This window comes from Caretta caretta, chromosome 14 (genome assembly GCF_965140235.1).
Source record: "Caretta caretta isolate rCarCar2 chromosome 14, rCarCar1.hap1, whole genome shotgun sequence".
NCBI classification, from domain to species: domain Eukaryota; kingdom Metazoa; phylum Chordata; order Testudines; family Cheloniidae; genus Caretta; species Caretta caretta.
The window spans coordinates 9,203,538-9,218,464 of NC_134219.1; the positions used below are offsets into that span (position 1 = coordinate 9,203,538).

Here is a 14,927-nt window from a genome sequence, read left to right on the forward strand (position 1 = left end):
CTTGTTGGACAAGACAGACTGTGCCATTGTGATGTGGCGTCTTTGTGTCACTAGGCAACATCTGCAGGTGCCTGCAGACCCCTATCTGCTGACAAAACAGCACTCCAGAACATCACCACAACCTCATTGCACAGCAGCACCACAGCTTCATTGCAAGGCATCACAATGGTAGCCTGCCACAACCAAAACATTCCTTTCCCCTGAAAAAATCATCCCTGTCCTCAGGGGTGTTCCGACACCAACACCTCACGTCAGGCCCTTAACTAAACAAAAACATCATCCCTTCCTCTCGAATGTCAGCACAGCATCACCACGTGCCTTCCCCAGGCCGATGCACTGTGTGGTGGCGCTGAGGGAAAACGCCATTGTGTCCCCTCAAAATATCAACACAATGTCATGTAGCCTTACTGCACTGATGCACTGTGTCATGGCACTAAGGCAAAACGGGTGGAATCTCATCCCCTCAAAACAAGGCCTAAGTGGCAAACCTGACAGTCCCAGCACAGAGACCAATGAATGAACTATAGAGACTGAACCATCATAGTCACCAAAAGAGGTGGTCACACCAAACTTGTCCTTGAGGCATATTGGCTGAGCTGTTTGGAGAAGCTTGAATCATAGAATATCAGGGTTGCAAGGGACCTCAGGAGGTCATCTAGTCTTAAAGCAGGACCAATCCCCCAATTTTTGCCCCAGATCCCTAAGTGGCCCCCTCAAGGATTGAACTGACAACCCTGGATTTAGCAGGCCAATGCTCAAAACACTGAGCTATCTCTCTCTCGCTGTTGGGCAATACCATAGTTGTTCTATGGATAAACAGAGGATGTCATGCTATGGACATAAATTGTACTTTAAAATTCACATATGAAATGGTAATTGACAAGATATGTTTTTTCTTTGCAAAAAAACTTAATTTGCTTATAAAAGTACAGAAGAACTTTGAGGAATACAAAAGAGGATTTTTACCCTCTGCTGTAAAATTTAGGGATTTTCCCGCAAAGGATAAAGTGATTGGTGGATGGGGATTTAAATAGCTTCAGAGTTAATTTTAATTTTAAAATCGATCACTTAAACCTTTCCTCTGAGAGAGAGAGGGAGACTGCAAAAGATCCTAAATGAAAGATTCTCCCTCCAAACTGAATGAGGGCAAGCCTGGAATGGGGGCGGGGGAGAGAAATAGATTCAGAGCTGCCACATTGGGACTCTTTGAGAGATTTTAAGATTTGTGCCGAAATTGGAAATATCTCATGGGAATACACACAGCAACATCTTCCATCCCAACAGGGGGAGGCTGTGACACGTGCTCTACAATGCATCTGCCTTCCAGGAACTGAGAGCTGGAGCAGTAGTAATTCTAGGAAGCGGTGTCAGTGTGAAAGGCAGGAGAGGAAACAAGTGCAGCCGGAACCTGAGTGTTTGTGGCGTGAGCGGAGCAGGAAGACCAGCACCGTACCGCAGGAGACTAGAGGGCGGATTTCGTTGCTACACACGAACAGCTGCTGAGCTGGGGCAAGATGCTGCCATCTCTGCAGGAGTCTGTGGATGGGGACGAGAGGGAGCTGGAGAGCAGCGAGGAAGGGGGCGGCTCGGCAGAGGAGCGGAGGCCGGAGCGGTACAGTAATAGCTACTACTGTCTGTACAGCTACCAGGGCTACAGGTGAGGGGCTGGATGGATTCCTCCTCCCCAACGCGCTCCACAGGGCCCAGCCTTCTGCTTCTCTCCCCTTTCCTAGGGAAAAGTCCAAAGTGACCTGCAGGTGCCATCTCCCTCCCCTCACGCTGCTTCCTGCTGTCAACAGATGATGCAGCTGGAGGGGGAACGAGAGCAGGAGAGAGCGAGGCCGTTGTTAGCTGCCTTTAATTCCGGGAATGGAGGGAGGAGAAGGGAGGGAAGAGGGTGCAAGAGGATGCAGTGAGGGTGGCTGAGACTCGTAACGGTTTGGAGTGTGGTTTCCAAATAAAGGGGATGTAATCCATCTGGTTAATTAAAGCTCATACTCTGGTCCTAGTGGTCTTCATGGCAAAATGGAGGGGGTGAGGGGAGAAAAGCGGTAGATGTGGTATATCTTGACTTCAGTAAAGCTTTTGATATTGTCTTGCATGACCTCATAAACAAACTAGGGAAATGCAACCTCGATGGAGCTACTATAAAGTAGGTGCAAAACTGGTTGGAAAACTGTTCCCAGAGAGTAGTTATCAGTGGTTTATCAGTGGTTTACAGTCATGCTGGAAGGGCATAACAAATGGGGTCCTGCAGGGATCAGTTCTGTTCAATATCTTCATCAATGATTTAGATAATGGCAAAGAGAGTACACTTATAAAGTTTGCAGATGACGTCAAGCTGGGAGGGGTTATAGGTGCTCTGAGGATAGGATTAAAATTCAAAATGATCTGGATAAACTGGAGAAATGGTCTGAAGTAAATAGGATGAAATTCAATAAAGACAAATGCAAAGTACTCCATTTAGGAAGGAACAATAAGTTGCACACCTACAAAATGGGAAATGACTGCCTAGGAAGGAGTACTGCGGAAAGGGATCTGGGGGGTCATAGTGGATCACAAGCTAAATATGAGTCAACAGTATAACACTGTTGCAAAAAAAGCAAACATCATTCTGGGATGTATTAGCAGGAGTGTTGTAAGCAAGACATGAGAAGTAATTCTCCCACTCTACTCCACGCTAATTAGGCTTCAACTGGAGTATTGTGTCCAGTTCTGGGTGACATATTTCAGGAAAGATGTGGACAAATTGGGGAAAGTCCAGAAAAGAGCAACAAAAATGATTTAAAAGTCTAGAAAACATGGCCTATGAGGGAGGATTGAAAAAATTGAGTTTGTTTAGTCTGGAAAACAGAAGACTGAGAAGGGACATGATAACAGCTTCAAGTACATAAAAGGTTGTTACAAGAAGGAGGGAGAAGAATTATTCTCCTTAACCCCTGAGGATAGGACAAGAAGCAAGGGAGGTTGAGGTTGGACATTAGGAAAAACTTCCTGTCAGTGTGGTTAAGCACTGGAATAAATTGCTTAGGGAGGTTGTGGAATCTCCACCACTGGAGACTTTTAAGAGCTGGTTAGAAAAACACCTGTCAGGAATGGTCTAGATAATACTTAGTCCTGTCATGAGTGCAGGGGACTGGACTAGAGGACCTCTCAAGGTCCCTTCCAATCCTGTTATTCTCTGATTTTATGATAGTGTGTGTGTTTCCACTGCTTTACCACTGCCTAGCTGAGTTTGAGCTCTGGTTAAGTAGGGCTTATTTGTGCAGGGTGAGGAGATGAAAAACAGAAAAATGAATGGGACAATACCAGATTTTGGTGAGGAGTGGATTATTCTCACCCTTCCTTTGGCACCAGAACATACTGTGTTTTGGAGGGACAGCTCCAAATGCAGACTACTCATAAAGAGGGCATCTTGATAGGAAACTAAGGGTTTCCAGATAATGTTCTGGAAAGGTACATGATTGACAGCACTGAAGCTGGAGGTTTTCAGAGCACAGGCAACAGCAGAACTAAGCTTTCCTACATTGGCTACCAAAACCTTAGGTCTGAGAAGGAGTTCACCCTCCCTATCTATTCAGTTCTTAGCTGCTCTACTCCATTTTTTATGTCTCCCCTGGAATAGGGAACAAGTAATTTCTTCCCCTCATCATCGCCCCCTTTGTCCTCCACTCCATAGTACTTTCAAAGGCTGCTTTGCTTTCTCCTCTGCCCTGTTTAGTGGTAATAGACCTGTATACATGTTATATGTCCATATTTAATATCAGTCATAAAAATGCCTTGATTTTCAGTTCATCAGAGCAGGCTGTTGACAGTGATGATGGAAGTCCAAGCAGTGCAGCACCAGAAACTCCCTCTGCTGAAGACTTTAGGTAAAACAAACACAGCAGAACCATTTAAGCACCCTCATTTCCCATTCAGTTTCTAATTCAGAGCTTTTGACATCTTCATATTTGGGTAGATACAAAAAGGAAGACAGAGTTAGACAATACATTCCGCATCAGAAGTACAAATCTTCCTGAAAGCTATATTGAATTCACTTGGGCATTTTTTTCTGTTTTTTTTTTTATTAAACACCAAGATGATAATGGACATGTACACCAAATGGAATTTCTGAGTTAGGTGAGTGGAGGCTTACAATAATAGACCAATGCAAATTATACTCCTTGGGTTCACACTCATTTCTTTTATACTACTAGTAATTCTTAGCATAGCTACATAATTTTAGGTCTTTGAATATAAATAATTAATGAGTCATTGGAGCAGGGGAACGGGAGCCGGGGTCTCCCCTCAGACCGCTACTCTAGTGTCTTGCTATATGTTGTATAAAACAGGAGAGATTGAGAGCGCCTCACATCAGAATATCCCATAGCCCAATGTTTAGAGCACTTTCCTGAAAGATTTAGGAGACCCCTCTTCAAATCCTTTCCCCCCCTCCATGAGAGGGGGAATTGAACCTGGGTCTCCCATGTCCCAGGTGAGCACTCAAACCACTGGGATAAAAGTTTTCAAGTGGGCACTACAACCACCTCCTCCTCCAGCCATTTTGTGTGGAGTTAGGTACCTACCTATGCCAGTCTCACAAGAAACACCTTAGATGCCCAAACGAAAGGAGAAGGGTTCCCTGGTTATGAGTCACTACAAGAGATAGGTGTTTGTCTCCCTAAGAAGCCTCCCTGCAGCCTGGATTTAAGCACTTACTTCCCTTAGAGGGCAGAGCTTAGGATACATTCCCTCCTTGGCTTCCTCCAAGGGCTAGCTTAGGTGACTCCTCACCTAGCATGCTTGCTTTTATGAATTACATTCTAAAGGTGCCTATCTCTCCCCATTCTTTGATTAGGGAGCCTCAGCTAACTCAGGCTTTTTGAATTGCAGTGTTATTCCTAAAAAGAAAAGGAGTACTTGTGGCACCTTAGAGACTAACCAATTTATTTGAGCATGAGCTTTCGTGAGCTACAGCTCACTTCATCAGATGTTTACCGTGGAAACTGCAGCAGACTTTATATACACACAGAGAATATGAAACAATACCTCCTCCCACCCCACTGTCCTGCTGGTAATAGCTTATCTAAAGTGATCAACAGGTGGGCCATTTCCAGCACAAATCCAGGTTTTCTCACCCTCCACCCCGCACCTAAAAATTAGGCGCCGTGATGCTTGTTGTCACAATGCCCAAGTCCCTTTGTGAATCTGGGCCTAAGCGAGCTGCTATTAAGGGAATCTGGGATTCTTTAATTCTAATATCAATTGACATAATCTAGTGAACAAGACACTGAATACATTTCTGACTTGCCTCAGGTCAGATGATGTGTTAGAGGCACTGCCAGGAACAGATTCCAGGAGTCCTGGCTCAGCCTCTGCTATAACCATAAGGAAGCAAATATACAACCTACAGCTGGAGTCGGGCAGCTGCCCAGCTAGAGAATTAAAATAGTTTACTCTTTTTCTCACTAAGAATTTTATCTTGTTTTCAAAGCCTGTCCTTGGTGGATACTAACTTACCAGCTGAAGCAGAGACAGAGTTACGCAGTTTTATTGTTAAGCGTCTTATTAAAGGAGCACTTTTTGAGGGGATGGGTAATGTTGCATCTGTGGAGTTGAGGTAAGAGTAAAATGAACTGTTTTTAATTTGTGATAAACATGGGAAATGATAAGAAATGCTGGCAGTCTCACTAAGTTTACTATCTGCTGCTGCATATGAATTTAATCCTGATTGCAGCTAATCAGCCTGTCAAAGCATATGTAAGGCTCCCAGTTTAGTTATGTGCCAGTAGCATTTACCTTAGATTTCCTTTAGGTGGCAGTGAAAAACTGCAAACATAGTAAAGTGGTTTTGATCAGGTTGTTCTGATCACACTGTCTGTGCAGTTAACAAGGAGGAAAAGATCTAGGAAGGTTGTATATGTGCTGCTATGTGCAGGTTGAATTGGTGTTAGCAGGTTTTAAAGTAAATCACACACACATATATATGGGGGGAGAGAGAACATATTGTAGTTGACTCTCACTCACTCCTTTACACATAGCCTTTATTTCTAAAGTCAGTTTATCTTTTGAAGCCTTGTTGGAAAATGTGAACAGTTCTTTTTTTTAAAAAGAGGTTATAAATAGGATAGTTAAAGCTTGCATTTATTTCTGGGATGTACCTCAGTCAAAGGTAATCAGAGTGACATATTACTGTTCTGATCAGGACAGAATTATTTTGATCAAGGTGAAAAATCATAGGGATTCAAAATCCTAATCTTAATCATTATCTGATTATTCACAAATTTATATAAAATGTAGGATAGGAAATCTTGACCCCATTGAAGTCAATGGCAAAATTTCCATTGACTTTAGAAGGGTCAGGATTTCACCTATGGTCAGTGGCTGGTTAATTTCTAATGTGAGACGCAAAATGAAATTCATTTAGAACAATCATTACATTATTTGGCACATCTGCATATGATTAATTCAACTTTTTTTCTGTTTCTAGCATACCAGAATTTCGAGTTGGTTGTTATTACTGTCTTCTCCAACAAGAAAAGCTTCTAGAAACAGCAACAGTGGAAACAAACATCAGCCCTCCAGAGTATGTAACTTGTTTCTTAGGAGGCTCAGAGAAAGGGCTCGAGCTATATCCTTTCCTTAACCTCTCTTTATTTGGGTGTGGGGAAAAGAGCATATGAAAACAACAAGTAGCGTGTTTACCCTGTTAACTTTGAAACCTTTTCCAGCTCTGCTGCCAGTTCCTTGAATTCATTGACTACTAGCCTACTTGTACACATCTTCCAGAGTATAACCAAAAAAGTGATTACCTACTACATGCTAAATTGGCAAAGAGCAAGTCTTAATTTATGTATCTTATTTCCTTAAGAGGATACTTTCAGACTTGAGTTGGACATATATGTTCAAGGCCTGAAGACTAACCTTGATTCAGAGGTAAGATCTAATTCTATGACTGAATTTTTTTAAATGGTAAAGATGACATTTTATGAATTGCTAACCTGATTTTATAGGGCTGATTTGTTAGAGGCTCGCCAATGATCTGAGCAGAAGATACTTAGGTTCTTGTCAAATCAGGCTACAGAATTAGAGAATGTAGAGAGTTCAATACTTTGTCCGGACTCTCAGGGTGTGCAGCAAGGGCACTCACTGAGGACAGAACCCATGTTCTTGCCGTGTATCTTGTGGTTACTGGTACATCCCAGAATTTTGGTAGAACACATTCAGTTTTCCATTCAGTTCCCCAAAGTCAAAAGGGTAACCAGTAGACCATTTATCTATCCCAAAGGTTATAAACACTTATGCTAACTTGCTCTAGCTAATCATACAGGATACAAGCCTGTAGGTTCTTTGCATTACAGCAAGGAATATATAATGAAATAATATCTACCGAAATATAAACCAAAACAATATAAACAATCAAGCTAATAAAGAAAAACAGATTGTATAATATAGCAACCTGGCAGGCTAGCCCCATGGGCTACAGAATAAGGATTGGTTTCAGAGGAACAGCCGTGTTAGTCTGTATTTGCAAAAAGAAAAGGAGTACTTGTGGCACCAGCAGGAGAGTGAATTTGTGGGGGGGGGTGGAGGGTGAGAAAACCTGGATTTGTGCTGGAAATGGCCCACCTGTTGATCACTTTAGATAAGCTATTACCAGCAGGACAGTGGGGTGGGAGGAGGTATTGTTTCATATTCTCTGTGTGTATATAAAGTCTGCTGCAGTTTCCACGGTACACATCTGATGAAGTGAGCTGTAGCTCACGAAAGCTCATGCTCAAATAAATTGGTTAGAATAAGGATTGATCACTCTGACAAAAAGTTAGTACATGAAAGACCAACATAAACAGGAGGAAATGAGCAACTGTCTATACTGTGAAACAAGTGCGTACACTAAGTGCTGCCCACCATACAAGTTAAACAAATGGAAACATCAGACTTTCTTTCCCAAACACAGTAATCTTAAGGGTTACTTAGGACACTAATAGGTAAATTCACACAGAAGTGTGAATAAATTGACTAAATTCCTTTAAGAAATTATAATAGCATATGGAAAGGTTAGCCATGAGCATTCAGTCCCCTAACTTTTCTAAGCAGTGGTGATAGGTTGATTTGTGTTTTATGTGAATAAACTTGAAAGAAAGAAAAAGTTCAGGGAATGGAACCCAAGTTCTGACTTCCAGTCCTGTTCCCTATCTACTAGACTACACTACTTGCTGATACATGTCAGAATAGATTACAAATATAACATGTCATCTTCTTGTAGACTATAAAGGCCTTCAGAGCTGGTGTTTCATGTCAGTAAGACTTAAGATACCAAGCTAATGATTTTAGCTGATGGTAGTTCAAAATTAGGAAGGAATTGATATCCAAATTGCATGGTTGGAATGGGTTAGCAATATGCTTATTTTTATACCAGAATCAAAGCTTTAATGTTTCAATTTGCTTCAGAAAAGTAACCTGGAGACTTATATTAAACCCTACCTAAGAAGTTGGTTTGAGGACTCTGTATGCCCTATCCAGAGGGTAGTGCAGCTCTTCCAGGAGAAACTCACCTTTTTGTTACATGCTGTAAGTATACATCAAACTAAAACATCTTCTGAACATTTTTCTAGTCAACTCAGTGATCCTGTTATATTGTAAATGTAGCTTGCATTTGGCTTTTCCATTCACCCTGAAGTGAATGAAGAAAACCTCCCCCTTTAGTCAATACAAAGTGAATTTTCTCAGCTGTATTACTAAGCCAGTACGAGCTATTTCATTCACCAGTCAGGAAAATTAACATTTTAAAATTAATAACTTTATAGCTGACTTATTTTAAAATTGAATGCTTAGTGTTCAATTACAATTAGAATGAGAGAGGCAATACAAATTCCATTTTGCTCAGACTAGACAAGGACACTAAGTGTCTATGAAATTCATTGTAGAAAGATGCTGAGAACAAAAAAATAAGATGAGTTATATATTGCTAGACAATGAACATGAGAAGGATGTGGGCAGAATGGTTAATAGAAGTACAAACATACTTTTCAAAATGTATAAATAGTTGTAATGAATATAGTCTGGAGCACTTATCTAGCATCTGGTACTTACTAGACTATTTGGAAAAGAACTTAACTAGGATCACTTGTTACTCTTTGCTAGTAGTAATAATAATAATAATAATAATGATGAATATAGTAACAGAAGTGAAATATATACAGCCAACAGCAAACAAATTGTTTTTTTTTAAAAGGCTTTGAGTTACACTCCTGTTGAAGTTAAAAATTCAGATGAAAGAATAAAGAAAGATATTCACAGGTAAAGAATATTACACCTAAACAGAGACAATATAGCCTATAAATTGCTTGGCTTATTGTATGATCCCTTTCCTGGTTTTGCTCTTTGAGTGGAAACTAGCAGTTCACAATAGTTTTGTATGTCAGGTTTCTGAGCGCTGCCAGTCTCCAAGGTCTCATTCAGGAAGGTACAATGACCTCCTTGTGTATAGCCATGACTGAGGAACATCATAAATCGGTGGTAATAGACTATAGTGGACCACAGCCTCAGTTCCATAATGCAGGTAAGATCATGGATGGACATGCTTCCATCAACTTATCCAGCTCATCTTTAGAGAAGGCTCAGCATCTTACAGGATCATACCCAGAAAGTTTTGGGACCTGGCTATCTTGAGAACACCTTTCTTCCCATTTGATATCATACCATATATGATCCACAGAGGCACTTGATTTCTGGTTTAAAAGTGAGAGGTCCTAGAGTCTGGAATTTGCTCAACTCTATGATCTACCAAAACTCAGGTTAGTTAAGCTTCAGATCAACCTGCAGAGCTCACTTTTTCCATCAGGCTTTTGATGAGTGGTATATAGAGGGATGTAGATGGTTAGATAATTATAGTTATTTTGGGCAAGTATTATTCTGTTTTGACAGTTTACTGTAGATTTTAACCTTGTTTGTAGTTTTAAAAGCACCTGGAACTTTGGGAAAGATGTTTCAAAGAAACTGAAAACAAAATCTATTTTCCTGTTATACTAGTTAAAATAGCAAGAAAGGGGGATTAGTTACATTTTCTTTTGTTTTCTCATACACATTCTATCTTTTGAATTTTTATGCTTTTGAATATTTATATCATTGGGCAAACGTTACTGGTGTTAGTTACAATTATTGTGTGAGCGAGATTAAGTACATAATCACATAGTTATGCAGTGCTATGCAGTGCTCTAATGCACGCACGCGCACACACACACTCACTTTTCCTTACCTCCTTTTCTTTGTTCCTAAACGTGTGACAGGAAGCAACAAATTTTGTGACGACTGGATGCAGGCTTTTCTAAATGGTGCTGAAGGTGGAAATCCATTTCTCTTCCGGCAAATATTGGAGAACTTTAAATTGAAGGTAACTTTGTATACGCATATGCTTGCAGGAGACAGAAGGGTTACTGATTATGCAAATAGTCACTTTTGCATTGATATAGTGATAACTGTGAGAGCTTGCCTCGTTCTTGCTGTACTCAGAGTGGACAAGAACAGAATATCCTCTAAAGGAGACAGACAGATTTAGAAACCAACTTAGTTTTTTCTTAAAACAACCTAACTTTAAAATTACAATAGGAACTCCTATCAAGAGTTGTAGCTAACTGATTTGTCTACTAGTGTATGTAATAAAATTCTTATTGCAGACTCTTCCACTTCTCCAAATTTATGTATTGGCATACCTTCCCTACAGATAAAAGAATGAGGAATATTTTCTGTTTCTGTGTTTATAGGCCATACAAGACACTAACAACCTGAAGAGGTTTATTCGTCAGGCAGAAATGAACCATTATGCCTTGTTTAAGTGTTTTGTGTTTCTAAAGAACTGTGGCAGTGGAGATGTCCTTCTGAAGATTGTTAAAGTGGAGCAAGCAGAAATGCCAGAAGCCAAAAATGTAATAACTGTCCTTGAGGAATTCATGAGAGAAACGGCAGTAGCCTAAAGATCTTAATTTTTGTACTCGCTTTGTGCTATTGTATAAATAATTAATTCCTTCTTTGCAGATCAGAATTCACTATTGCAGAAACTTAAATTATATTTGAAAGCATTCAGTCATTTCAAACTTATTTCACATCTGGGTCTTTTTAGAAAAAGCAGCATGAGATTTGCTTCAGTTTTTGAATATAGTGTATTATACAAATCCAGACATTCTTTTTTCAACACTTATCAGATTCTGCAACTGATCCTCCTTTTTTGCGGACCACACCATTTTGTTTTTTACTATCATGTCATAAGAAAAACTTTCACCCAAATGGCAGTGATAGTTTTAAGCATTTAGAAAATGTTTAACACATAAGAACTAGTAGAGAGGAGCATGGCTAAACATTGAGATCAGATTTATTTAAACAAAAAAGTCATATAAAGAACTACAAACATTTGGATAAATCACATATAGTAAATGAATTAAACATATTCAATTCCGAGAATTTTCTCAGGCAACAAGCCCTATGTTCTTGTTATTTGTTTTCACATCCTTAATTCTAAAATAGAAAATCTGTACTTCTGTGACCAGATTATGTCGTTGATTATGCTTACTGAACTGATTGGTTTTAAACTGAATATAGTCTTTAAAACAAACTTTCCTGGCTTGTATGGAAGGTGTGCCTGGGAGTATACACGTCAAACCAGTCAAGTTATCTGTAAATTGATAGGTCTGATACTCCACTGTCTGTAATCACTGATTTTGCACAGGTGTAAGAACGCTATATCAGAATGGTAGTGTTTTACATCCACCTTGCCTAAGTGTAAATGACTATATAAGCTGCAAGAGATATTACCTATTATCTTTTATTGGACCAACTTCTATCCAAGTTGGTCCAATAAAAGATATTACCTCACCCACTTTGTCTCTCTACTATCCTGGGACTGACAGGGTTACAGCAACACTGCATATATGTTGCAAAGCAGGGGAGAATCAGGCTAAAATTTTTATAAAGATGAATTTAACTTGGTCTTAAGTCTGTATATATATTTCATTTTGAAAATGCATCATTGTACTCCAGCAATGAACTTGCTCACACATGGGAAATACATTTTCTAAACCGTAAGTAATGTAGACAGCAGAATCACCACTTTGGATGCAATAGGAGCCAAAACTAAGGGGACCTTTATCAAGATTATACGGAGGAGGACTGCAAGAATAGTCCTTAGGTAGGCAAAATTCACACGTTTCAAGTGATTAGCTAGGGAATGTAACCTTTGCACATAGTGTGTTTGATCATAACTTGACACTTAATGAACTATCCTGTTATGAAGAGGTCTCCATCACTAACTATACTTGTAATAACCTTACTGAACCAGTCGTGTGACTGCTGTTCGTTTTGAGTGCTGTACATCAAAATTAAAAGGTACATGTTTTCTTGTGCTGTAATCATATTTAATAAAATAAATTTAAAACCTTGATTGTATAGTTTACTTTTTAATTCCAAGAAAGTATTTCCAATGAATGAATACATCTGTTTAGGCTCTATAGCTTATATTATTCTCCTAGCAGTCTCTGGAGGAGTTACAAGTATAGCACCATCATATGGCTGGGACAAAGGATGTGTATTGGCAGAGAGGAAAATAAAAGTGGCCTAAAAAGAACAACCAGTTACCACATCACATCACAGGCTGCATGCTGGATCACTGAGGAGTAATAACAGTTTCCTTCAGCATGTTTTATTCATCAATCAGTAAGCCAATACTAGCAGTACTCAATAACCTGTTTTGCTTTCTATGATTTTCATAAAATTTTACAACTTTGGAAAACCGATCCTTCAATGTTCTAACTGGTTCAGGTGCAAGGGATCTCTCCATGCTCAGAAATATATGAACATCATGAAGAATGGGTTGCTGATTAATGTCTTCATATCAAGCATTGCTAAGGATAAGATTTTGTCATGGACGTCACAGATTTTGTGACTTTCAGAGACCCCCGTGACATTTTCTGCTTCAGCTTTAGCCCCGGGGTGGTGGGGCCAGAGTTGTCAACTGGCAGGGGCCCTGGCGCTCCAAGCCACCACAGGTGGTGGGGACCCCGCATCTCTTAGCTGCTGCACATGGTGAGTGCTGGAGAACAAACTCCCCGCCTTGGGCTTCAGTCATCCCCCTATCAGGCCCCCACACCATTATTTTTAGTAAAAGTCACAGACAGGTCACAGGCGTCCATGAATTTTTATTGCCAGCGACCTGTCTGGTTATTTTTAGTAAAAATAACTATGACAAAATCTTAACCTTAAGCATTACAATCTGCAGTGCAAGAATCTCTAGTTGCCAGGGGATGACTGGTGATGTGAGAAATGAGGCTGCTCCTCACCCACTTTGGATGGAGCAGTTGGCTGAAGGCCCCAAGTGGTAATGACAGGTTTCAGAGTAGCAGCCGTGTTAGTCTGTATTCGCAAAAAGAAAAGGAGGACTTGTGGCACCTTAGAGACTAACAAGTTTATTTGAGCATAAGCTTTCATGAGCTACAGCGTGTACTGCTTGCAGTCAAGGCTGGCCTCAAAATACCCAGTCTAGTAATGGGCAGGTCATTTTGAAGCTCTATAATACAGGTGTTACTGGATTAGCAGCAGACTACATGTGTTGGGGGTAATATACTTTCTCCTTTGTGATACAAGAACAATCTATATTCTGGCTTCTGAGTTACCTTCAGGGCATCTTTAATGGATAGAGTTACCTACATATTTGCTGCCATCCTCATAACTTTATGGCTGGTACAAAGCTATTAAGACAGTTTTCTAGCTCTAGTATCTGAGCCAGGCAGATTTTTCCAGGCCAGTCATTGGGGTGATCACGGTTAGTCACTCCTTTACTGGTGAGAATCACCTGGCACATTCTTCTTTTTGGAGAAAAATTATTCACGCTGTGGTCCTAGCAAGTTCATACTTACCCATATTTAATATATATAGTACCTGTCACACCCTGTAGTTATAAAGCCCAGCTTTTTTAGCATTTGCTTGTGAAACTTTGATCTCTTCCACTTGCATAGGCCTTTCTTCCCTGAGCAGCTGCTTACCTCAATTGCAGTCCTATTAAGTTTGCGTCCCATCGCATGTGGTTGCCTTTGTGCTGGGTTCCAGCCTGGAACTGTCAAACCTTGCATGCCTGGTGGATTTTCTCTTCATTATCTATCTGTTCCTGCTTTGAGCTCCTTCTAGGCTCAATTTTCCCAAGATCTGCACTTTGAAGGAACAAGGTAATTGGTATTTCAAAAAAAAAAAAAAAAATCCTCCATCTTGCTATATACTTGATACTTATTTTAGGCCAGTTGCGATGAGCTCTGCAGTGACTTACTTATTCAGGTGTATGACTGACAGAAAGAGTTCAAACTTCTTGAAAGTGCCCTTGACAAAAACTGGGATTTTGGGAGCTATAGAATTTTACTTAATTAATTTCATAGCAATACTTTAACCCAACTATTCTTAACGTCAACCCGCAGGGTTGTTTTTTTTTTAAATTGGGATTGTGTCCCTTCTTACTCCCTTACAATGAATAAAGCAGGCTGATTTTTTTTATTTTGTTACTGTTTTATATCTAAGCAATTTCAGGAATATCACTTATGGTCTTTCCTTGTTTTACTGGAGGACCATTAACTCCATTTCTTAATTCAAGCGGGTGTCAAATCTGTAAAAGACATTTTCCCCTAAGTGTTCATTAGACATTGGTGGTAAATATATTTTAACAAAAAAAACCCAAAATAAAGCCTGGTTAAAACAGACGGGTTAAAAATCCCCTTCTCCACCTTTAGGCTGCTGTCTCTTGTGATGTCATAATTTCACAAGTGTTCCAGTTATCAGAAAGTGGACAAGACCTGAATTTTTAAAGTTAAAAAACAAACAAAATCAGATGATACCACTCTCTTCCTACCTTATATAGAGAAAAAAAAAGGGGCAGAAACCTAATTTTTTTCCTTTACCGCACACTTTCAACA

The 14,927-nt window shown here is 39.9% G+C and overlaps 1 protein-coding gene across 2 annotated transcripts; it reads left to right on the forward strand.

Moving 5' to 3' along the window:
* Nucleotides 1-1,349: 1,349 nt before the first annotated feature.
* On the forward strand, nt 1,350-12,415 carry C14H17orf75 (chromosome 14 C17orf75 homolog). 2 transcript variants are annotated; one of them, XM_048819286.2, is made up of 10 exons: nt 1,354-1,657; nt 3,792-3,872; nt 5,477-5,602; nt 6,473-6,613; nt 6,861-6,918; nt 8,434-8,553; nt 9,218-9,282; nt 9,408-9,544; nt 10,272-10,375; nt 10,746-12,415. In XM_048819286.2, the coding sequence occupies exons 1-10, from the start codon at nt 1,515-1,517 to the stop codon at nt 10,953-10,955; spliced, it is 1,185 nt and encodes a 394-aa protein (XP_048675243.2). In that variant the 5' UTR covers nt 1,354-1,514; the 3' UTR covers nt 10,956-12,415. The 2 variants fall into 2 exon arrangements, with proteins under 2 accessions (XP_048675244.2, XP_048675243.2); XM_048819287.2 differs by lacking the exon at nt 3,792-3,872 and having other exon boundaries at nt 1,350-1,657.
* The last annotated feature ends 2,512 nt before the right edge of the window (nt 12,416-14,927 follow it).